At 31.5% G+C, this 27,210-nt stretch overlaps 1 protein-coding gene across 1 annotated transcript in view; it reads left to right on the plus strand.

Annotated features, from left to right (window-relative positions):
• ATRNL1 (attractin like 1) overlaps nucleotides 1-27,210 on the plus strand; it is a 1,097,315-nt gene that overhangs the window by 408,310 nt on the left and 661,795 nt on the right. Inside the window, exons 22-23 of the mRNA XM_044665614.1 lie at nucleotides 24,777-24,871; nucleotides 26,946-27,024. Of these exons, the coding sequence (XP_044521549.1) occupies nucleotides 24,777-24,871; nucleotides 26,946-27,024 (174 nt within the window). The remainder of the gene's footprint in view (nucleotides 1-24,776; nucleotides 24,872-26,945; nucleotides 27,025-27,210) is intronic.

Consider the following 27,210-nt stretch of genomic DNA (forward strand, 5'->3'; position numbering starts at 1 on the left):
GAATTTTCTTGGATCATTGCATTGCTGCTAGTAGAGAAGACCATTACATTCGATTGTACCACAATGTATCCAACTCTGAGTATATTGTTCTCCTGGTTCTGCTCCTTTCACTCTGCATCAGTTCCTGGAAGTTGTTCCAGTTCACATGGAATTCCGCCAGTTCATTATTCCTTTTAGCACAATAGTATTCCATCACCAACAGATACCACAATTTTTTCAGGCATTCCCCAACTGAAGGGCATACCCTCATTTTCCAATTTTTTGCCACCACAAAGAGCATGGATATAGATATTTTTGTGCAAGTCTTTTTTACCTATTATCTTTTGGGGTATAAACCCAGCAGTGGAATGGCTGGATCAAAGGACAGGCAGTCTTTTAGCATCCTTTGGGCATACTTCCAAATTGCCATTCAGAATGGTTGGATCAATTCACAACTCCACCAGCAACTGCCCCCCCCATATCTAATAATTTGTCAAATATTGTTAATATTATTTCCACAAAATATCTCAGGGTTTATTTCCTTTAGTCCTAATATCTAGACACCAGCCTCATCACTCTTTTTTGGACTACTGGTATTGATTCCTGCTTGATCTCTCTCCTTCCAGTTTCTCCCCTCTTTAATACATCCTCTGTCTATCAAAATAATCATTTCAAAGTATAGGCCTTACTCTAACTCCCTTCCTCAAAAAGCTTCAGTGGTTCATTGTTGCCTTTGTTGTAAAATAATAACTCTTTAGCTGATTTTAGTACCTTCTACAATCTGGTTTCTCCCTGCTTTTCTTGTTTTATTTCATACTACTCCCTGTCATGGACTCTGATTCAATCAAATTATATTACTACCTATTCCCTAAATATGACATTATATTCCCATTCTCTATTTATTCTGTATTCACATATGTGTTGAGACATATAGAGGATGTTACTAGAATTACATTCCCACACTGACATCTACTTGCTAGGCAACTCAGTTGGCATAGTCCCTTCAAGTTCAACAGGTACAAAACAGAATGGATAGGAGGTTCTTAAGAGATGTAGGGAGATTTCATGTTCTTATTCCTATTTTTTTTCATTAAAAAGGGATTTTTACCTTTTGTTAGCTAGAAACATGTCATACTTATTCTGCTATTAGAAAAAGATGTGCTGGGAAACTGGGACTTCAGGCAATTCTATTTTTTTTTCAGGCAATTCTTAATAATCACCTGTTCATCCAGTACTTCTACTTTTAGAGATTCCCTCCTAATATCAAGTTTCTAGAAGGTCTTCATCCATTTTGTATTTCCTTTCACATAATAATTAGCAGTATTAAAGTCGTACAAGTAAGACACTGAAGTAATGGCTCAGTATCAAACTTCTCTCTTTGATCATGGCATACATTTATATTAAAGCAATTCAAGAAGATTTTAGAAGATAATTTGTTTAATAGAAGCTTTAATTTGAATTATTTCCAACTTCTTAATATAATTCATTTTTTCTGAGATATTTGGAGTTCTTTGTATAATTCAGTAATTTTGCTATTAGAAAGATCAGATAATATACCTTCATTTTTTCCTTAAATAATACCAAATCACTTTATTAAATAATCAGACACAGTTATTATGGAATTCATGTCAGGAACCGTTTCTCCCTCTCAGTTCCCAGAGGGGAAAGGAATATTTATCATGAAAGAGCCAAAAGGATTAATCCTCATTATTTGTGTCAGGGCAATGTACTAGACAATACAATATGTATGTATGTATGTATGTATGTATGTATGTATGTATGTAACAATCTATCTATGTCTTTTTTGCATACATACTCACTGAAAGGCATGTTACCATATTTTAATTAATTCCATTTATGATATGGATCTTCTAACATTCACTTTAAGTTTGGAGTCCATCAGCTACTGCCTGTTTTTTTATTTTTTTACACTGAGTTTTACTGGTGCTCAGAATTGATCCAACTACTTATTTCCATCTACTATGTTTTCTCTAATCACAGACCTCCAAATACAAGTATCACTCATTTGTGATCTATGATCCATTTGTATAAACTACATAGGCAGAGATCAGCAGTTTCAACTGGCTATACAACCTATTATCTACATTCCAAACCCAGAATGGGCTCTTAAGAGTCTAAACTTTACTATCTTTCTCCCTTTCCTACTGAATCCCTATTTGGATCCAAGGGAAAATAGGGGCACTAATACACTATTGGTGGAACTATGAACTGATTCAGGCATTTTGGAGAGCAATCATGATTTATGCCCAAAGAGATATAAAACTGTATATAGTCCTTGATCTGGCTATATCACTGTTAGGTTTGTTTCCTATGGTATTCAGGGAAAAAGGAAAAGAACCTATATGTTCTAAAATATTTATAGCAGCTCTTTTCGTGGTACCAAAGGAATGGAAATTGGAGGAAAACCCTGTAAGTTGGAGAATGATTAAACAAATTGTGTCACATGATTGTGATGGAACACTGACTAATGAGCAGTTTAATTTAAAAAAAGCAGGGAGAGAACTACATGAAATTATATTGAAGTACCAAGAGAAAATTATATACATGAAGAGAAATATTATTTGAAAAATGACTTGTATGTGCCCATCTCCAGAAAGGAACTCATAAAGAGGCAGTAAGGTGTAGTTTTATAATACATATAAATTTTTGTCAAGTGATGCCTTCTCTAGTCTGAGGAGGGGAAAGTGGAAGATACCTAGGAATTTTAATAAAGAAATAAATTTAAAAATTAAAACAAAATAAAACATTTTGAGGTTGTTTATGGTTACTCTCTGGAGTATAACCAGCTCTATATACATTCAATAACTTGTCCACTTATGCCAATCTCTTATCTCATTTTCTGTAAGCATTTACTAATTACTCTGTATTTAGGAGGAACTAGATTCCATTACCATTACCATCGTGGCAAATGATCCAAGAGTAAGGCTTACTTCTGAATATTTGTGCATAAAGAATCAAAATCCTTCCATCAAATATCTGTATATATGGCTGACTTTAAATGACTATCCTCATATATGGTAGTTATTACTATAGTGACACTAACTAGAGACATTTTGACCACTTCAAGTTAAAACTGGAAAGAAGAACAAAAGGTATCAACTGATAGGTTCTGTTAATTTAAAAAAAGCTTTGATTTGTGTCTTCTGAGGAGCAGCTTGATAAAGTGTAGTGAGAAGACTCATTGTATCCATTAACAAATGATTATTACTGTTGTTGTTATTCTTCCTTTTCTCATTATAGAATTCAGATAGAAATGATGCTAGGACAAGTCATTATAGTTTTTCTATAATATTTAATATTCTATAAACTATTTTACGGGAGGAAATAAAAACTTTTATAAGTTGAGTAAAAATATTGGGATATAAGCTCATGTTCTGAATGCTCACTTAAAATATCTTTGGGATAATTCAAGTAACAGAGAGAATGATGGGAGGATATATACACACACATATGTATTTATACATACATACACCTCACTGTGTTCTTACATGAGGTTGGTTCTTTTGCTTGGTCTCTATTTTTTAAAAGCCTTTCATTCTACATAGATTAGAGATAATGAATATTTGCTATGAACAACATCTATTAAAATATTTTTCTTACATGTTTATAGATCAATGTTATGGCCAATTTATTGTAATCATAAATTCTACCTGTGACAGGGATCTGGTTTCAGTGTAGTTTTTGTTGAGCTCTTGAGGATATTTTCATATTTGTATTTATGGTATGAGTTATATTGTTTATTAATTTATAAAAGAAAGTAACTTTCTCTTCTATAATTTTAACCAATAGCTAAGACTTGCTGAGTATATAGTAGGCACTAAGTTTTCACAGTTATTTATTCCACAATCTCTAGTCTTTTTCTTATATAATTTACAATGATTAGTAGTTCTGCTTTATATTTTCTGATGCCAATGACCTGGTCTTGAATTGCTTTCACAAATCTATTTATTTCCATAAGCAAAGTTATAGGACAAACAACTGTTTTTGGACACAGCTTTGTTGCTATATTAGTTTGTGTTCATGTTGATGTTATCTATGCAGGGCTTTTTGATTCCACTCTTAGATCACAGCCATTGCATAGGTCACATTCACATGTAAATCACTTCTGGTATCATTCAAAACATCCAGTGGTATATACTTATTATCCCCTTTTACTCTTGTTCAGTAAAGTCATATTTTATCATGCCAAAACGATTTTGGCAGATTTTAACCTGTTTATCACTTTTTCTTATGTCCATCAATCCTCTTCCTCCTATTGATGAAATGTTAATATTTTCATAGTTACCTTAATATAATGGATCCTGTATTTATTCAATATTTTGTGGGTTTCTATTAGGAAGCTTTCTAAATATGTTATAGTATACTTTTATTATTCTCAAAATGCACATTAATAGTGATACTGCATAGATGTGCATTATTGTGATTTGATTTGATTTTACATTACTAATTGGATTCATGACATATACATTCATAATTTTCTTATAAAAGCTTTGTGCTTCATTTTACTTGACTGGAGGAAACCAAGATTTTCATGATCATCATCTTCATTCATTGTTTCATTCTGACCTGTGAACTCAAGCTGAAAGTCTTTAGTACATACCTACCCTTGGTATAGATGAATAATTTTACATTTACTAAGTTCAAATGACATTTTAACTTTTGTCAGAGAAAGGTGGCAGGGGATGGTGAAAATAGTGAATATGTCTTTCTTTGGAGTCATAAAAATTCATGTTATCCGTGTATATCAAGTGATGAGATATACTTGTGGTAATCAAAATAATAATAATAATAATAATATTAGTAATAACATTTTATAACACTTTAAGGATTATAAAGCACTTTACATTTGTTATCTTATTTGATGCATTAACCCATTTTATAGATGAGGAAACTAAGGCTCAAAAAGATTCAGTTATTTGCCCAGAGTCACATGACTAGTGCTTCAGACACTGTTTGGCCATAGGTCATGCTAACTTCAAGTCCAACACTCTGCCTCAGCTAGCTGCCTCTAATTTAATGCCATACTTGATTCTATTTATGAGAAATAATCATGGATTTAAGACTAGAGAAGAATTATGAAAGTTTATCTTCATGAAAGACACTACATTTTATGTCCATTGTCTTTACAAGTTTTACTTAGTAAAGGAATAGCAAAACCAAATTTCTTTTCACAATGAAAAAGTCAACAAATGGAAAAAAATGATATTGTATCTTCATAAGTTTGAGCTTCCACAGTTAATGTAACCTAGTTTTACATTTTATAGAGCCCTTCTACATATATTCTATCTTCCCTATTTGGCTCTAAATTTACCTTTAACCATGCCACTTCTATTGTTATAAAACCAGTCCTAGTTATTGCCAAGAAATACTGCTTAGTATTTAGCATTTAGCACTTAGCACTTCCTCTGCCCACCAAACTATAGAGAGGATGGAGTGTAATTTGACCAGCACATTTGAGAAATTCATAAGAAGTACTAAAGTCCTTACATGAATCTGGTTGCTAATATTTCTATTAGATCATTCATTGTTTCTGGCATTGTTGGATTGGAGGCATGCTTTCAATAAAAAAACAACCTTCATCTGAACATAAAGTGCTCTAGTAGTCTCAGCATTCTGCATCCATTTAATATCATCATAATACATAATTGCACTACAGGTATGGCACAGAATCAAAGACTTTGTAATAACCAACGAGCACTATATCATTATGATTATTATATTATTCTTACCATTTTATGGTGTTCATATAGAAATGATCCTGTGATAAATAGCTATCTCATTGTTCTTTTAAATATTCTCAGAATATTAAATGGATAAATAAAATAACTTTTTGGTTGAATAAAAATAATAAGATGTGAGTCCATAATGTGTAGGTTTACTAGAAAGATCTTTCATATAGCACTGGTAGTAGTCAAGACAACAGGAGAGATGTGTACCTCATGAGATTTCCAAATGATTTCTAACTTCATTAAGTTTCTCTGTGTTAAAAGTGCTTCATTCTATGTATTTCAGTGATAATTAAAATTTGGTATAGTAACACCTATTAAAATGTTCTCAAAATTGTTTGGCTTATTGTTTTATTTCTTTTAAAAATTTTCAATTTTTTCAGATTACTGTTGCAGAATATGGTCATTCATCATGGTTATAGAAGATACCATATTTGTTGAATTATTTTTGGTATAATTAGTTTAATAAAAGGATTTATGCCAATAAATGTAGAAAGGGCATTTAAGAATTCAAGTCTAAGTTTCTCCATCTCCTTTTCAAAAGAGTTCTTTGTTTACTTTTATAATTTGTTCCACTATTGGGCCCAAGTTCTAGAGTTTTTATTAAGATTTTAAGTGATACATTATTCAGCTTTTTACTTGTCACATTTTAGTTGCTCCTTGATTTCATAGCTTCTTTTTTGTGTATCCTAGATTTACAGTTGTAGTTACTATAAATGATGGCTCTGCCCTGATCAGTAATTTGTTGTTGTATGTATGACTTCAAGCTTACAACAATCAGTATGAAACTCATGCTTGTAGCTGGTGAAATCTATTTCCAATTTTGTAATGAGATACTTCTAGAAAATAATGAAATTGTTTTGGTCTTATGTCAATTTTATGCACACTTTTGGTTTGCCTCTTTTAGGGCTCAACAATATCTGCCTTGAAGTATTTCTACCCAAAAGGATTATTAGTATTAATGACTTCTTCCAATCAATCTTTCCTTCTTGTGCTATCAGAACCATATGGAATTTTACTGATTCCAAGAGATTCCTAACCTGAGATCCATAGACCTTCCCACAATGGTGAATAGATATATTTCAAGGATTTAGGAGCTTGAATTGAAAAAAAAAACTTCATTTTAATATAATTGATTTCCCTCCTAGTCCTTTGTATTTTATTTTATATAAAGACATTATTCTAAAAATGCGTCTATAGATCTTGCTAGATTGCCAGAGGAGTCTTGATGCAAAAAGCTTAAGAAACCATGAAACATAAATATAAATAAATTATATATGCATATATATATATAAATGGTTATACCAGTCATTTCAATAGGGCCAGTCTTCCACCCTATGCCACCCTGTCAATCTCTTAGACTTTGGGGAAAAATTAAGCACATGTACTGGAATGCTAACTTAATCAGTAGTATTAACAGAGCCTAATTTGCCAGTTTTAGGAAATCATTTTTATTATTAATTTTGTTATTTTGTCACGACACATTAAAAACCATCTGTTAAAATGCAGATTGAATAAAATCTTTAAATTGAATTGAATTGAGTCTTTAAAGTATTTGAAATATTTAGTTTTTTTTTTATTATTATTAAAACCAAGGAACTCAGAGGAAATATCTAGGTGGCTAAGTGGATGGAGTACTGGACTTGGAGTCAGGAAATCCTGGGTAGCTCAGTGGATTGAGAGCCAGGCCTAGAGATAGAGATAGGTTCAAATCTGACCTCAGATACTTCCCAGCTGTGTGACCCTGGGCAAGTCACTTGACCCCCATTGCCTACCCTTACCACTCTTCTGCCTTGAAGCCAATATACAGTATTGACTCCAAGATGGAAGGTAAGGGTTTTAAAAAATTAAAATTAAAATTAAAAAAATCAAATCTGTTTGCTTCAGTTTCTTCAACTGTAATATAGAGATAATATTTGCAAGTATCTCTGTGGGTTGTTGTGAGAATCAGTTTATATGTTTGTAAAAGCACTTAGTGTAGTATCTGGCACAAATTAGCCACAATATAAATGCTAGCTTTTATTGTTGTTATTGTTATTCAGTATTTGTCAAAGTCATATTAAAGAAAATACTCATCCAGATTTCAGCAATCAGGCATCATTAATTTTATAAGAGGTAACTATAAATGTTATTTATCATAATAAATTTATTATAAGGCATATTACATATTTATAACATATAATTAATACAAATTATAATATTATATTATTTAGTGTGTTAATTTATATATTAGAATTATGCTAACTTTAAGGGAGGTGTTCTAGATTAGAAGAATCTTTTTAGCCCTTATTGAATAAAACACTCAAGGAATAAAATCAATGAAATTTTTAAAAAGAGTATGAAGATAAAAAAACACAACAGCATAAACTATACCCTTAAAGCTTTTATTCTCCTGAAAGAAATTGAGTTTAAAATGCCAACAACAGCATCTGGTCTAAGTGTAATAATTATCATAAAAGTGTATATAGGTTGCCTGGGCTTCCAGCTTCAAGGAGGAATATTTTTAAAATCCCCGTTAAGAAGATTGATCTCATATCATGCCACATTATATTCTGACATTGGTTAAGGCTTAGAATATAGTTATAGCTGGGTTTTTAAATAGGATTTCTGAAATTCTTGAGATCATTCAGTTCATAAAGGAACTTGACACAGCAGCATAGGGCAGTGATGGGCAAACTTTTTAAAGAGGGGGCCAAAGGAAAGGACATGCTCATCTGTCAGTCTGTTTCTGAGGCAACTCTTTCAAAGTCTCATTGTATTGTATCCTACTCATTATATTCGTCAGATTAGGAATAATGTTGTGTGGCTGGATAGAACATTTCAGGGGGGCCCCATCTGGCCTGTAGGCTGTAGTTTGCCCATCACTGGCATAAGGTAAGAATTATCATGTTAAATTTGAATTATACATTTATTTTTTAAATTGACCAAGGTTCAGAATCTCTGATCATATTTACCTGCTTTCTTGCTCATCTTTGCTATCTAGTCAAGCTTTTATGTACAAACTTTTTATATCTCCTCTCCTTCTTTCCCCATGTCACCTAATTTCAGGTATTTATCATCTCTTTCCTGTACTACTTTAAGCTCCTTAATTTCATTCTTCTTATTCTAATTCATTTTCCGCCTAACTGAGAAAATATTTTCAAGTTGCAGATGTAACTATCCTACTCAAAAATCATTCCATGACTCACCATTACACATTGGATAAAAATATTAAGTACATAACTTGGCCTTTAAAGCCCTGCATAATCTGCTTCCCACCTAATGTTCTTATCATCTTTCTTAATACTCCCCTTCTTGTATTCTCCACTTTACTCAAATTACCCTGCTAATTCTTTCATATACGTCTCATTACTACCCTCACCTCCACACTTTTGTACAAGTGATACTTTATGGGGTTTTCTTGGCAAAAATACCAGTCTGGTTCACCATTTCCTTTTCCAGTTTATTTTCTAGCTGAAAAATGTAACCCAATGTTAAGTGACTTTCTAAGGGTCACACAAGTTAAGAAGTACCTGAAGCCAGATTTGAACTCAAGAAGGTGAATCTTCCTAACACTGCCCAGCACTTAATCCACTGTGCCAACTAGCTGCCCCCCTCTTTATTTATAGATTTTGGAATTTTTGTCTTTATTCAAGTCTTAATTCATATTTCTCCTCCTCTGGGAAGCCATCCCTGATTTTATATGTCTTCTCTTTTAGTATTCCATACATTGTATTTGTTTGAATCCATATTGAATCTTTCAGGGGGAATGAAAGCTCTTTGAAGCATAAAATGGTGTAATTTGTGTCCTTATCCCCAAAGGACATGGTAGAGTGACTGGTAAATGGTAGGCTCTTATTTATTTGAAATACAGGAAAATAAAAATTTCCAACTCTTAAATATGAAACAATTTCCTCTCAATAGGCACAAATAATGAGATTGTTTTTCATTCTCTAGATCCATGAATAAATGCAAGTTTAATCTTCAGTTGTATTGTAATTAGGGCTTGGCAAGAACAATTCAGCAAGGGGTTGGGCAAGAGGTAGAAATTATATGTAGTTTTTACGGACCTGACACTCAAAGGATTTAGACCTAAAAACAACCTTAGGGATCATCTCTATTACATTCTCATTTAACTGATAGGAAAATAAATCCCTAAAAGAGTAAATGACTTTCCCAAGGTCCTGTAGCTAGTATATAGGGAAGCAGGTCTTCACAACCTTATATTATGACTTTGTACAGGAGTCACTGAGAGGTGCCACCCTCTATGTGAAAAAGAGACCCTATTATCTTTATCAACATTATCTGTTGACCAACTCTTACCAATAGGCAGGTAAACCTAACAGCCCTGTGGCAATAGTAGCAAACCCTAAACCACCAGCCCTATTTCTAGCCCAGCCCATGTAGTCATCATCTAGGGAAGAAATACTTTGGGAAAAGGATCGTCTATCCTCACCAACTGGCAACTAACTACCACATGTGATGTGAGCAAGCCAGTGTAATGAGAGCAGTGAGGCACCATTAAGGGAGAAACAGAAGGCAACATGTGTTTGCATCATCACCTTCACCCTGATACTAATAGAGATTGCCCAGGACTCTCTCTGAACCTCCAAACTCTAAGAGCAGTGTTCTTATTCCACATTACTTCCGTACTTCCAGGCTAGCTCTTGCAGCCATCATCCAGAGAAGTAGCAGTTTTGGAGATAATACCTGGTAATTTTTTCTGCAGATGCTGCATCCTCTATCTCCTCAGTGGTAAGAGTTATTGATGACCTGGAAAAGAAAATTCTGGCCACCAAACTCCTTGGCACCACAAAATGGTCTATGAAATGGAAATAAAAGCAGATATCTTTTATTCGTGTAAATGACATTTCAGAAGTTCTATGACCATCTTCTTTGCCATTTACATCAAGGATTGTGTGACCTTTTCATCTGATTTGCAGCTGAAACCTATATGTGTTATCTTTTCTGTTAGAATGTAAACTACTTGAGATTATGGAATGTCTCCATCTTTCAATTTCTATTCCTAATAATTAGTGTACTACACAGTACAAAGTAAATGCTTAATAGAATTTTTTCATTCATTTATTCATTAAAATACATTTGTATCAGGGACAACTATGTAGCACAGTGGACAGAGCACCAGGCCTATGGTCAAGAGGACATGGGCTCAAATCTAACCTCAGACACTTCCTAGTTGTGTGACCCTAGGCAAGTCAGAAATGATTACCTTGCTCTTGCCACTGTTCTGTCTTAGAATTGATATTAAACCTGAAGGTAAGAAATATTTAGTGTATAGATTTTAGATCATGATTAACAGCATTCCTCTTTCTCCTACAGTAGTCATGCTTATGAAAGGACTGCATTTAAAATTTTTAAATGGACAACTGTCATTCTATTCTTAAGAGCAATACTGAATGGAGAGGTTTGTCAAAAGAAATCTACTGAAAGTATGTGTAGTTCAGTCATTTATGCTAATAACTTGCTAAGAATTTATAACTAAGCATAAAGATGTATTTAAAGTTTTAAAATTTAAAATTAAAAAATCATCCATGGTATTTGACTTGTTTGACATAATATTAATTTTATATGTTTCAATATATACTCTTTTTTTAAAAAAACTCTTACCTTCTGTCTCAGAGTCAATACTGTATATTGGCTCCAAGGCAGAAGAGTGGTAAGGGTAGGCAATGGGGGTCAAGTGACTTACCCAGGAAGTATCTGAGGCCAGATTTGAACCTAGGACCTCCCATCTCTAGGGCCTGGCTCTCAATCCACTGAGCTACCCAGCTGCCCCCTCAATATATACTCTTTTTGCTTTTTGTGGAAGGTCAGAATATATGTGTATATGTATGTGTATATATACATGTATGCATATAAATGAGAATGATATCAGAGAATCTGTCCTCTGACTGCTGATTCATAAATATCACTAATCCTAATGAGGCAACTTCTTTTCATCAATGATAATAGTCTATTTAGAATCAGTATTTGTGCATGAAGGAAAACTATTGCTTTAACATTTATTTTCCTCTTCAATTAAAATGATGCCTAGTTTTGTAAATTGAAACATTGTGATGTTTTTAATAGTTCTTGTTTCTCTTAATTGAGTAGGTAATCAAGCTCTTGAAATGTTTTCAAAGGATTAAAAAAGTATGAGGATCTTGACAATTGGAATCAGTCATATTTTTAACTAAAGAATTATTTTGACTATTTTAAGCAGCATAGCACATTGATTCACAATTGGCATAATAATCTTTCTAATAACAACAATTTTCAGTATACAAATCTGCATATTACTTGTAGTACTTTATATGGGAGAATATGTAGTAACAGCAAAGATTTGAAATTTTTTAAATCTTTGTAAAGCATTCACACATATTTAAAAAAAAAGAAAAAAATTCAAGTCATTAAGTGCCTACTATTTGCCAGGCACTGTTTAAGAGTTCTAATGGGGGGGGGTAGAGATATCATATTGCTGGTCAGGAGAGAAATTAGGGCTCAGCAAGTAAATTTGAAAATTATTTTTACAGAAAAGGTAAAATAAATTATGGAAATTGATGAAATAACCGAGTGATCTCTTTCCAGATGTGTTTGATATATTGTAATGAACACTTCAGGGACTTTTTATTCACAGTGGCAGATTTAAAGATTTGAAGAAAGCCAGATTTCTTCATATATCCCTCAATAAACAACAAAGAGAAAAGTCAAAGGAGAAAATAACAAAATAAATACTCAGGAAAGAAAAAAATCCCAACTATAGGACAAAAGAAGAAAAGAAATACGTGTGTATATATTTAATACTTTTGAAAAGCTTAAAAAACCTATACTATGATTAGATACTCAGATGGGAGAAGAATAATTACAAGATAAGAAGATAGAGTTTTAATTTAGGACATGGCACTACCAGATAATTAATTAAAAGAAGAGATATAGAAAGTATTTTTATCACAGTAATAACTCTCTAGCATTAAATCCTCTTTTAAAAAAGTTTATCAAAATATAATGAAGGGCATGACCAATATGGAGAATATAATAGAACATATTAACCCATAGGTTACCTATAGGTAACTACAACAGAAAATAAAAAAAACAGTCAGCAACAGATCAGTTCACAAAATATAGGACTAGAAAAATGTCTGAATTTATCCAGAGAATTTTCAAAATACAGAATTATATGACAGAACTTGGTAATAGGTAAAAAAAACAAAAATCTCTGATATTGTAGAAAAATGAATAATAAAAGAATGTGAAAATCAGCTATGAGGTATAATCAATTCATATATTAGAAAAAATTCAAATAAGGAAAATAGACAAGTAAAAGCCATAGAATCCCTACCTCCAGTAGAAACTAAAAAATACAGTAGTTCTGGATGCATTGTAGTGACACTATATAGTATTATAACTATTTACATGTCAAATCTAAATCTCTAAATATTTTCACCCGAACAAGTAAATCTTAAAAATGCTAATAAACAATCAGTCATGTCCACATACCAAACTACTTGAGAATCTTATGCATACACACACACACACACACACACACACACACACACACACACAGAGACATATGTGCACTGTCTCACAGATTTTAAGTTTCCAATTCTTACTCTCTAAGAATCACACAAGTAATTACTAGAAAATGAACATTAAATCCTTCATTTTCTTCTCAATGATCCCCACCCCTCCTCACCAAATGGCTGATTTTCTATATACATTCTAATTTCTTCATCATAGTTTGAGTTTAGTAATAAATACAAGACAATTTTACCTGAGGAATTAAACAGTTCTTTTTTAAAAAACTTATCAAATGGCATCTATCTTTTGATACAAGTCACTGATAAAAATCTTATGAACCACAAAGGTATGATCCTGGAGGCACTCAACAGAACAGCTTCCAAAAAAGCTTTAGTAGAATATTCTGCTACTCTTTCATTCTAGTGATGAGGTCAAAAAAGGAATTAAGAATAATTTAGCAAAATTTATCAAACATTTATCAAATAAAATAAATGTACTGAGTACTGAGGATAGAAAGGGGGAAAAAAAGCTTTCCTCAAGGAAAATGTTCTGCTTTATGTTTACAGCAGAAATATATAAATAATCTCATCAGTCTAGTCTTGTCAAAGCCGTATTAGCTCTTAGTCAACAGTTCTTCTGTTTCTTAATGTTAACAAGTCATCCCTTTATTAATTCATTCAATAGAGTTCTAGGATTTCAAAAGTCATTGGAGTCAAGCTCAGTAGCTTTGAACTTGTTACTTTCTTTATTATCTAGCTTGGAATGTTTACATGGGCAACTTTCTCCCTCCCCTCCCTTCATAATTTGAATTCCTTTTCATCAAATTTTGCAAGATTTTTTTTCTTACTTTGATTTCTTACTCACTGAAACAACCATTTTTCAATAGTGCGGTTGAATTCTTTCCTACTTTTCATGACCCTGTTTCCTTAACATGCCTACACTGCCCAAGGGGTTTTCTTGGCAGATATCCTGGAAAGATTTTTCCATTTCCTTTTCCAGTGGATTAAACCAAATAGAGGTTAAGTGGCTTGCTCAGGGTCACACAGCTAATATATGTCTGAAGCCATATTTGAATTCAGATCTTCATGACTACAGACCTAGCTCACTCCCAATTGAGGTACTTCTTCTGAAAAATATCAACAATTAATTTCCCATGATTAACTTTTTCTCTTACAGTTTGACTTCTGTGTCATACTATTGAAAAACATTAAGATTATACTTCAATAAAATCTCACATTCCTGGTATAGTTAAACTCTTTTGATGTGTTGTTTAGTTTTATTAAACACATTTTCCTTTTTAATAAGTCATTATAAAAATTTGGAAGAGCAGGAATATAAAAGAAAAGTTTTCAATAACATCATTAATTTTTTTTTGCAGATCTTTTCTATCTTTTGTTTGTTGTCCTTCCAGTTTCATCCTTCGATATTTTCATGGTCCCATTTTTAAATTAGTGTTTTATCACCATTGTTTCTTGCTGTTTTATGAGATGATACAATCAATAATATTTCATAAGATTATATATACAGTTTTAATTCTAAAACATTCTTGCTGTTGGTTTACATTTCATAGTGTTTGACAAATGATTCAAGCAGTTCAGAAGATTTTATTGTTTTTTTCATAACAAATAATTTTTATCAGTTACATTATGTAAAATTCACTATAATTAGTGTCAATATCTTTCCCTCAATCCATTCCCATGTGTTTTCATTAATAACTTGTCTAATCAGTTTGGATCTTTATTTTTGTGATTCATGTCTTTTTTCTCATTTTTCTTCTTTTTAAAATATATTAATTTTTCTCTTTGCTCTAAGAAATTGATAGTCCTCATGGATAGAGATAGCTCATTCAGGAATAACTCATATTGGTAATGTCATTTCTGCTCCATTAAAATAGGCATCTAATATTTTCTAATTTTATTCACTGGTCTCCATGTCCAGTCCATGATTCCCTTTTTGAATAAACTCTTCATGATGTAAAGAAAAAAGGCTTCCAGATAATCTATGAGGTTTTGACATCTCTAATTTTTTACTCCACTTATGTTTGATCCTCACAATAGCTCTGTGAGCTAGGTGCTATTGTTTTCACCACTATTACAAATTAGAAACTGAGGCAATCAACTTAAATGACTTCCTCAGGATCATGCAGCTCGTCAGTGTCTGAATTTAAACTCAGATCTGCCTGACTCCAGATCCAGTTGTCTATCTACTGTTCTGCCTAGTTGCTTCTAAAATGTGTATGGTCTGTACCCCCTCACTTTCCTTTTTTCCAACTCTACAACCATCAATGCAAAAGAAAAAATGATATGCTTCTGCCAAAGTCTTTGATACCTTTTACATTTTTTCTACCCTTTCATGCTATTGGAAATTAACCTCTTTGTAATTGTAATTGGGTTGGATGGTCCTCTGAAATATTTTGATCAAGGCTTTTCTAGCATTGTGAACTTAACAGAACTTGAGTTTTTTTGGTAGAGTTTTGAGAATCCAGTGTTAACTCCTCATCTCAGTGAAATACTCAAAAGGAATTTGTGAAATATTTAAAAGGAGGGTTTTAAATAGAATATATTATGTCATTGTTGAATTCAAAAGAATAGAAGTAACAGTGATGATTCCAGAGAAGGCAACAAACAATAGGTGTCTAACAGATATAAGTAAATAAATTATGTTCTCCTTGAAATCATAATAGATAATGCACCAATATCCATATTTAATTCATATGAACTAAGGCATATCATCTAAATAAAGGAAAAGCTAAGAAAACTATAAGGAATTTTAGTTAGTAAGATAAAAAAGGGGTGATTTCAACCATTCTTCTTTCATTTATTCATTAATTATTTAGAAACAAGGATTAATTTATTGGCATGTCAGTCTACATTGACTTAATGTGCCATAACATATAACCAAGAAGTTAGTAGCTTAATCAAGTCATTCTTTTTTAACTTTCACCATTTTAAAATTTCCGTGAGAAATTTTTGTCCTTTCTTTGGATTTCATTGTTCAGTGCATTTCTTATTGCTTTTGTGCAGATCTGTAGAAATCAGATAAAATGAATCATTTGTTCTCATGCCCTATCATACACTTGCATACAAATGCTATCAAAGTTTTAAACAACTCTTTTGTTACATATATTTTTTTCCAAAAATAAATAAGAATATAGCTTAATAAAATCTTTCAAGAAGAAAAATGTATTTCTGATATTTAAGCTAGGAAAATCAAGTAGATAAAGAAAGCCTTGGACCAGAAGAACTAAGGAATAATAATGTAAAAATAGTAAATAACAGGCTACAAGGCTACAACAACACAGTACTCTTTGACATTTTCTCTGCATTGGATTTATAATAGAAATGCAGGGATGTTCATTGTAAGGAAAATAAAAATTGTGTTATATTTGTAGATAATGAAATAAAACTATTGACAAAACATAGTATTTGTTTGATTGTTAAAACATCAACAAATTTCCAACAAACAACTAATTAACCAGTATATGAAAAAGATGATCATTCCTTTAGTTGCTGAATAGCATCCAAAAACAAATATGTTTATTCTAAAAAATTGTTTAAGAAAAACTTTACCAGTAAATTTACAAGAAAAGCAAGACTATTGTCTCCATGAAGAAAATATGAGAGTTTATTTAGAGAATCGCAGAGATTCATTAAAAATTAAAAATTATAATTTCAGTAAACTAGCAGGAAATATAACAAACACCCAAAATCATAACCCATTCTCTACATCGATATAAAAAACTCAAGAGGAGGAAATGCAAAAAGTAATTACATTCAAAATTGCTACAAAATGTATACCATCTTTATGTTAATTTAACAAGATTCTTTGAGGACCTAATTAATATGACTATAAAATATTCTTTATAAACATAAAGGAAGAATTAAATAATTACAGTGATGTTTATTATTAATTATTGAGCCATGCCAACATAATAAAAATGACTATAGTCCCATTAATTCTGCATATGTTTGTCATAAGAAATGATAAGATGTTGTTATAGAAATAGATTTATAGGTTTTATGTAATTATAGCAAAAATTATAGTTATGAACATAGGATGAACAATTACAAAGGAATTAATGAAAAAATTAGGAATAAAAGGAGATATCTGCCTTTCTCTATTTATTTGTAATATATCTCTATTTGTATGTCAATCATGTAAAACATTTTTTCCATATCAGTTATCTTGTGGAAAAGATCTCAAATAAAAAAAGAATGAAAATGAAGTATGTTTCAGTCTGCATTCAGACTCCACCAGTTATTTCTCAGAGGGCAGATGGCATTTTTCATCATGAGTTTCTTGGATTTGTTATAATAAAAATTAATCTTGATGGTTATTACCAGATATATAAGCATTTATTAGTAAAAAGAGAAAAGATAGAAGTCTTTCTAACTTTAGGTCAGAGATGGCCCAGATAAGATAAACAAGCAACCAGAGAAAGTCAGTCCAGAGACCACTAGTTCAAGAGCAGAAGCAAAGAGAGTACTCCCCCTTCTTGCACTTGTTTTTTTAAACCTTTAGCTCCTTCCTCCATGGCTACTTGCACAGATGCTGGCTGTGCTGGGACCTGAACCCTGGGACATCGCGGTCCCCAGGCCATCAAACACAAACGTGACTCTGTGACTCTTATATCCTACTGCTACAGTGCTCAGGAGCAAAAGCTGGAATGGAGGTCCCTTAGATATTTACACACACAGTCATCTTGGGTCACTACATTGCTGAGAATTACTCTGATTCACAATTGTTTATCAAAAATATTGCTGTCACTGTGTACAGTGTTCTTCTGGTTCTGTTCATTTCACTTTGTATCAGTATATATGTAAGTTTTTCCAGATTTTTCTGACATCATCTTGCTTGTCATTTATTATGGCACAATAGTATTCCATAAATACCTATAATTATCATATCTTTTGATTGATTGATAACCCCTCTATTTTCAATTCTTTGCTACCACAAAAAGAGCTGAAATAAAATGTTTTGTACAAATAAATCCTCTTCAATTTTCATGAACTCTTTGGAAAATAGACCTAGACTACATTGAATTAAAGGGGTTTTCCCACAGATAAAACCAATGGAACTCAGATTAAAAGAGAAATAACAAACTGGGGGAAAATATCTTTGTAGCGAGTATCTCTGACAAAGGCCTCTTTTCTCAAATATATAGAGAACTCAAAGCATTCCTGGATTGATACATGGCAGAGGATATGAATGAAGATGAAGAAATGAAAACTTTCTTTAGTTAAATAAAGATTCTCCAAATCACTATTAATTAAGGAAATGCCAATTAAAACAATTCTGTGGTACCACCTCATAGCTATCTGGCTGGCTAAAATGACAAAGAAGGGAAATGATGAATATTATTAGAGGGAATGTAGAAAAATTGAAAAATGTGGAAAAAATACACTAATATACTGTTGGTGAGGCTGTGAACTATTATAACCATTCTAGAGAGCAATTTGGAACATGGACAAAAGGTCCATAAAACTGTGCAATAATCATCCTTTGATCCAGCAATAATCATCTCACTGTCAATAATCCATAGGTCTGGAAACCTATGAGATCAAAGATAGAGGGAAAGGATATACTTGTGCAAACATATTTATAGCAGCTCTTTTTGTGGTGGCAAAGAATTGAGAACTGAATGAATGTCCATCTATTGGGGAGTGACTGAACAAGATGTGGCAAATAATTGTAATGTAATACTATTGTGCCATAAAAAGACATACAAAACAACCACAAAATAATATGATAATAGTTAAATCTTTTATAGTTAGTCTTCATAAATAAATTTTTAAAATTACTGTTGTTACTGTCTACAAAGTTCTGGCTCTGCTTACATCACTTTACAGCACAAGACTTTATATAAGTCTTACCAGGTTTTTCTGTTATCCTCTTGTTTGTCATTGCTTATGGCACAATAGTTTTCCATTACAATTATATTCCACAAATTGTTTGGCCATTCTCCAAATGAATGACATCCCCTCAGTTCCCAGTTCTTTGCCACAATAAAATGAGCTGCTACAAATATATTGGAACATTTAGTTTCTTTTCCTTTTTCTCTTTGATCACCTTAGAAAATAAACCCAATTGTGTTATTAATGGATCAAAAGGTATACACCATTTTATAACTCTTTGATTATAATTCCATATTCCTCCCCAAAGTTTTTGGATCAGTTCATAGTTCTACCAACAATATATTAATGATCAATTAGTGATTAAGTAATAATTGATTAGTGACTAATACATTTTAAAGCCATTTATTAAAGTGTAAATGAGACCTAAATGGAATCAAACATAGTTTTAGCCATGCGTTTATTCATTCAAAAACCACCATCTACTTGCTTGAAGACTCCCCAGTCACCAAGAACTATTAGAAAAATTGGAAATCTATTTGGCAGAAATTAGATTTTGACCAATATTTTTACATAATACACCCACATAAAGTATCTGGTTATATAAAAGGTTAAAACCAATGATATTAATCATTAACAACAATAATAACTAGTGTTTGTACCGTGCTTTAAAGTTTGCAAAACACTTGCTATTTTTAATCTTCTTTGGCCTTCAACAATCAGGTAGGTTTTCTTATTCCAGTTTTATTGGTGAGAAAATCAAAGCAAAAGATATCAGGTGACTCACAAGGATCGTGAAATTAGTGAATATATAAGGCAAGTTTAAAACCCAGGAGTTACTATGGAAAAATCTCAATGGCAGACTTCTACTATGCCACCTAGTCATTTTTCCCAAGGAGAAAATTATAACCAAATGAAGAATTAAGATGATCAAAAAAGATAAGAATTAAGATGATCAAAAAAGAAAGAAACTGGGGGCAGCTGGGTAGCTCAGTGGAGTGAGAGTCAGGCCTAGAGACAGGAGGTCCTAGGTTCAAACCCGGCCTCAGCCACTTCCCAGCTGTGTGACCCTGGGCAAGTCACTTGACCCCCATTGCCCACCCTTACCAATCTTCCACCTATGAGATAATACACCAAAGTACAAGGGTTTAAAAAAAAAAGAAAAAAAAAGAAAGAAACTGAATAAAATTGAGAAGCTTTTATATGAAAAGATGAAACTAAAATAAGTAGAAAATATATTTATTGGTGAAATGTTAATATTAAATAATTCTGAAAATTCTAGGTATGTAAGATAGAGAAATAATTCATATAAATATAAAATAAAAGCCATTCCCCAAATGATATTTGAACAAAAGCTATGAATAAACAACCTTTAAAAGAAGAGATGAACAACTATGAAATTCTTAAAAACATCAATAATAATACATATGAAAACTTTTTTTAAAAAGTCTGAGGTTTCACATCATGGTGAGCAAATTGGGAGAGCTGTAAAAAATGAAAATAAATGTTGGAGGAGCTGTGGAAGAGTAGTATATGGATGCAAAATTGATGGAGTTGTAAATCTTTATTTTTCTTTTCTCTTTGTAACTTACTACTTATATAACCCTTATGTTTCTATTTTTTCTTCATTTTATTCCAGTGGCAAGTATACACATATGTTTTCCAAGATTACATGATTCATGTTGTCTCTCTCCCCTCTTCCCTCCCCCCAGAGTTGACAAGCAATTCCACTGGGCTATACAAGTATAGTGCCTTCCATCAAGGAGTTCATATTCTAATGAGGGAGAAAATATGCAAGGAACTATGTACATGTAAAATTTATACAGGGTAGATCATAACTGGCATGTATTAATATGTATCTAATAGCATATATACATTTCTAGGCAAACACCTTAAAAGAAAAGGAAGACATCAACAGTATCTTTGATGATGTGGTAATCATAGACAGTTTGAATATTTATTCCAGAAAACTTCTCCCCTTTCTACATAGTTATTTACAAGTCTTTGTATGGACAAATTACATGCTACTGTGTAACAATTTAAATGAAAGTACTTAGATTTTCTATAACAATGAACCCCAAATAGATCGTATCTCTACATATTTCATTGTGTTTCTCTAAAAAGTGATAGTTTTTTCTTTTGCTTCATTTTAGCTACAGATAATAATACAAATAAAAGCTAGCATTTTTATGATGCTTTAAGGCTTCCAAAGTAATTTATGTGTTTTTTTTAAATGTGATTTTTACAACAATACTGTGGCATGGGTGTGAATTTTATCTCCATTTTGAAGATAAGGAAACTGAAATGCAGATAGTTTAAGTAACTTGTCCAGGGTCACACAATTAGTAACTATCTGACATGGGTTTGGGTCTCAAGCTTTTCTTACTCTAACCATTGTCCTATATTCAATATACTACCTAGCAATCATTAAGATATTTTCTTTAAAAGTTGGAATGTCATAACAAATTATGTAATACTTTTGAAATTTTATAGTTTCAGTAATTTACTTACCAGAGGAATATAGATTTAGAAATACAAGGAATCTTCAAGGACACCCTCCTTAAAAATTTCAGTAAGAAGCATTAATGGAACTTAGGGAAAAAAGGTTGAATATTCCTAACAATCTCTTACTTATCACAGTTCAATAACCAATCTATTTAAAACAGGATATTAGTAGAAGAGAAGAACATTCTAATTTGTTTTAAAAAGCGAACTAAAATTTTTAATGCCAGTGTTAGATTAGTGTACAAGCAAATAAAGAAAAGTAAACAAAATATTTAGTCCTATTAGTTTTTATGTATTTTAAGACCCAAACAGAAATGGGTTTATTTCTTGAAAAAGAATAGAATAGTCCTTTGATGATATCATTACTTGAAATATCAACTTTTTCAGTGTTCAGATGCTTTAGAGCGTCAGTATGCTATTTTCAGTGAAGTTTGGTCTGGATTTAATCATCTGCAGCTGCATTTCCAAGAAGCTCTGGTTAATAACAGTGTAGGAAATTTCAACAAATCCCTTTCAGTTCATGCAATAATTTTATTTTCATCAATATTTTAAAATAATTATTTGAATTTATATTTAGATTTACTTCATGAGCACCTTTCTATATTTTATTTTTCAAACCTAAGTATTTCTTCTCTATACAAGTAGGACTTTTTTAGTTGTTATGAAGAATAAGGTTTTAAAAAGATAAATTCTCAAAATATAATGTGTTTATTGTTAGTCTCAGATGAGGTAATGGTTTTGCATATAAACGTTAAAATCTTATTTAAATGTAAGTAGTAATAGTAGTAGAATAGGAGGAAGGGAATGATAAAAATATCCTAAAACATTTGCTTTTTCTCTGGCTCAAACTATTTGTTCTTTAATCCAAAATTTTTAAAGAAAATTACAGTTGTGCTGTTCTCACAAGCCTTATGACAAATAGATTTAAAAAATGGAAAGTTACTTCTGGTTCTCTGACTAACATTAGGCCAAATATCTGTTCCTCATCAGACAACAATTTCCTTAGATTTCTTCATATTTATCACTATCATTCTGTACCTAACTTTCCACTGATCTTTGAAAATTGTAGGAAACAACAAGATTCCTTTCAAATATCAATTTTATCAGCTCTTAAATATGCTAGCTTGGAATATGATGCTAGCCTCACTGACATTTAAAGTCCAGGGAATATAATCATCATCATCATCAAATTTTATTTTGACTGTTAACAGTTTTATTTTCCCAGTACCTATTAGAATATGATTTTAGTCTTAATAATGTGAACTAATTTAAAAGTAAGTAGAATTGAGAGAAAGCATATGCGTGTATATATATATATATATATATATATATATATATATATGTGTGTGTGTGTGTAAGGGAGAGAGAGAGACATATATTTCTATGAAAATTATTTTTTATTCAAATCTATTTGGAAAACTTGGTCTTAAATGATATATAATCCATAAATATTTATGTTTCTGTCTTAAGGAAAATGATATGTGAATCCATAAATAAAATATATTTTCATAATCTCTGTATTTTATAGCAATTTACAAGCAACTCAAATTTGGGTAATTCTGTGTGCTTCCCCAACACACATATTTCTTTTCTTTAACCATAGTGTGCACTTTGTAGATGCTATACAATGAGAATTACAAAACGCTTGAAGTTTTAAGCATGGGCCTTAAAGTTGCCTACTTCCTAGAAAAAAGAAAAAAGATATATTGCCCAATCCCTTCACTGAACATTTCCTCTGTTATACTAGAAACCTTGGGCAGAATTCTTTGATTAAAAATATTATTTTTTAAAAAAGTTTTATTTGTATTATCATGTAAGATACATTTGCCTATTGGTCCTTATAAAAGCACACTCATATGAAACCCAAACTCCAAAATAAAAGAACCAATACACTGATGTGAAAGATAGTATGCTTTGATCTGTATCCACCCAATTGCAACAATTCTTTTTTGAAGGTAGATAACATTCTCTATCATAAGTCATTCAGGAATGTCCTAAATCATTGCATTGCTGAAAGTAGCCAAGTTCTTGCTGTTACTGTGTACAATGGTGTCCTGGCTCTGCTTATTTCACTCGCATCAGTTTTTGCAGCTCTTTCCAGTTTTTTTCTGAAATCATCTTACTCATCATTCCACATAACACAATAATATTCTATCACCAACATGTACCCCAGTTTGTTCAGACCTACCTCAATTGATGGACATCCACTTAATTTTCTGTTCTTTGATAATTCAAAAAGCTGCATTTAATATTTTTTGCAAGTAGATCCTCTCCTATTTTTAATTCTCTCTTTGGGATACAGAACTAGTAGTGGTATTACAGGATCAAAGGGCATGTGCAGTTTTATCGACATTTGGACATAGTTCCAAAACGCTCTCCAGAATGGTTGGATCAGTTACCCCACCAACAATGCATTAGTGTCCCATTTTTGCCATATCCCCTCCAACATTTATCACTTTCCTTTACTGTCATTAGGTCAGTTTGATAGGTGCAAGGTAGTATCTCAGTGTTGTTTTAATTTTCATTTCTTTAATCAAAAGTGATTTAGAACTTTTTTTCATATGATTATTGCTGGCTTTACTTTCTTCATCCAAAAATTGCTTAATTCCTTTGACCACTTGCCAATTGGAGAATAGCTTGTATTCTTTTAATATATTTATTCTTTACCATCCTTATCATTACTTCCAAAAAATATACTGACCTTTCCAGTACTTCATCTCTTTTCTGTCTTGACTAGATTCTCAAATTCTGAGACCAAAATGATTGCAATATTCCATAGACATTTTATATATGTGGAGACCAATAGGTTATAATTTTAAATGTACTCACATGGGGATACACACCAAAATGTTGGTTATAGATGATTTGAAAGTATTTACAAATATTTTTAATTGCCTATTACTTATTTGTTTTCTCACCATGGAAGAATCATTTTACATTCTGTTATATTAAGAGCATTGTTTAATGAGTAATAGCATATATAGTTTGATTAAATAAAACTCTTCCATTTTTCAATAATTATAATTTCTTGATGATAAATTTTGTATTTCAAGCCAGAAATATCTTCCTAACATATATTAAAACCCATATTTTAAGTAAAAGTCTGCAACATCTTTTAGATACTATATTCTATTTGACAAATATAACTGTAAGTATGCATGCAGACTCTCATGTTTATGCTTTGCTTTGTCCACAGACAGCCTTTTGATTGACTACCAGTTTACCTTCAGTTTGTTACAGGAAGATGATCGCCATCATACAGCCATAAACTTCATAGCAAATCCAGAACAGGTAAGAAAGCATCATTCATCTTCTAAAACATAATAAAACTAGGAGCAAGGGATTCAAATTTTTGTTATATTTGATTATGATTTTGTCTCTGCCCAGAATTATTACTTTGTAAAGTTATGTAAAAGATCCCAGCCGTATCTCCCCATTTGTTTTCTAAGACATCGATATAAAAATGAAATTAATTTGAAGATAAGATTCAGGCTTTTCTGTGAGCTTTTGCGAACTTTCCCCAAGGTATTATATAATTTAAAGTATATTTATATCTTTCGTTTTTAGGCTTAATAATACAAGCTTCATTCCTGTAAACTTTCTTTGAAACAAAGAAAAGTAGAATTGTAAGCAGGAACTCATGTTTTAATACCATCAATACTTGTGACCATAGAAATAGGACAAATTCACATATGTAAATAATGCTTCTAAGTGTATTTAATTATTATCTTTAAAATTCTTGGCTAAGTAATGTTTAAGCGGGTAAATATCTGAGTATATATAATTTACTTGATGAAGTTCCTTCTAATGTCAATGTTGATTATTTTTTGTTGTTCAATTGTTTTCAGTTTTATACAACTCTATGTGACTGAGGTTTTCTTGGCAAAGTTACTAGAGTGATTCACCATTTCCTTATCTAGTTCATATTTAGGTGAACAACTGAGGTAAATAGGGTTAAGTGACTTGCCCAGGGTCACACAGCTAATAAGTCTCTTTAGGTTCAGCATTGTATCCACAGTGCCATCTAGTTGTCCAATGTAGATCATAGTTGCTTTATAATTCATGCAGAGAGGTTTCAAGAATTTCTCTGGCCAAAACTGTTCATTATCTGGCAATCAATGCAGTGATGAGCTTTTCTGAATTAACCTAATCATCTGACAGTCAGATGTGCTCTGATATTTGCCCTAATTCAGATGCTTTTCAGCTTGGAAAGGAACTGCTAGAAATTGGGCAGCCCTGTTATAACCCTCAGGAGCCCAAAGTCACTTTCATAACATAAAGGAAAACAAAGTTAGAACTATTAGTAGAACACTGTTGAATTTTGCATGTGTGTATGAATATGCATAGGCATGCATACATACATACATGGATAGGTATCCATATGATAATATTCAAGGTAAAATAAATATATATTTTAAATTTGGATTGTCAGTAAAATTGAAAATGGAATTGCCAAAACCTACATAATTCTGTATTGTAGACACTAAAATGAAAGCAGCCTTGCCAAAACATTAATGAAAATGAGAATATTATCAAGTCATCACTCACTGCTGAATTTCAGTTACTTTACCATGTGATTTGCTTTAACAGGACAAACTCTTAAAAAATCAAATAATTGATGTTAAAATATAATAAAAACTGTTTTTCTTTATCATTTTACTATCATTATATAAGCCTTTTATTTCAAATACAGAGCCCTCAAAATTATTTTCCAAAGATTTTTTAAAAAATACAAATTATGTATTTTCAGTGTTTGAAAATTGAAACTAAAACCCAATAATAATTAGAAAATAGATGTCCTTCATAAGCAGAATGGTATAATCAAAGAATTTTCAGAGTTGTAAGGGACATTTGTGCCATGTAGTACAATTCATACTTGAAAAAAAAATCCCATTATGACAAGTGGTTATTCACCCAGGAATATATTAGTTTTTAGCTCTCAAATTCAGGTAAAACCCAGGATGAACAGTATTAAAACTAAGTCAGGAAAATAAAAACTAGTAACAGAAAACATTTCCTAATAACAAAATCTATGAAAAAAGCTACCTTAGGACCAAAAAGCACATAAAATTAGTTACGCTAATCTATACTGAAAAAATCATTAAAGAAAGCATACTATGAAGCAATTTTAGATTGTTAAAACCACAAAACAATTTTTTGCATCTTGCATACAAATGTATTACAACATATGTATTTTTTAAAAGAAAAATTAATGCTCTCTTTTTAGTCAAAATCCAAAATTCATTCACCAATGATGAGACCTAGGATTGAGACTTCTTTTAGAAATGTATTGGGTCAGGGTTAATATTTAAGAATCTATGTTCTTTAATTCAGGTCTTTTACATTTAATTTTTTTTGTTGTCAGTCAAACAAAAATTTGGACATTTCCATTAATGCCTCAAACAACTTTAATCTCAACATTACATGGTCCATTAGTTCAACAGGTAAGAACATTTTTATGATATATCTCTTTTCTCTGTATTGTTAAAAGTACTACTTATAGAATTTGTTCTAACATGATTGTCTTTTTCTCCAATTTCAGTAACAAATTTAAATATTCTTTGCAATCATCATTATGTTTTTATTAATACTGTTATTTAAACATGGATAATAATATGTAATATGAATAA

The sequence above is a fragment of the Gracilinanus agilis genome, chromosome 2, assembly GCF_016433145.1.
Source record: "Gracilinanus agilis isolate LMUSP501 chromosome 2, AgileGrace, whole genome shotgun sequence".
In the NCBI taxonomy this organism is placed as follows: Eukaryota; Metazoa; Chordata; class Mammalia; order Didelphimorphia; family Didelphidae; genus Gracilinanus; species Gracilinanus agilis.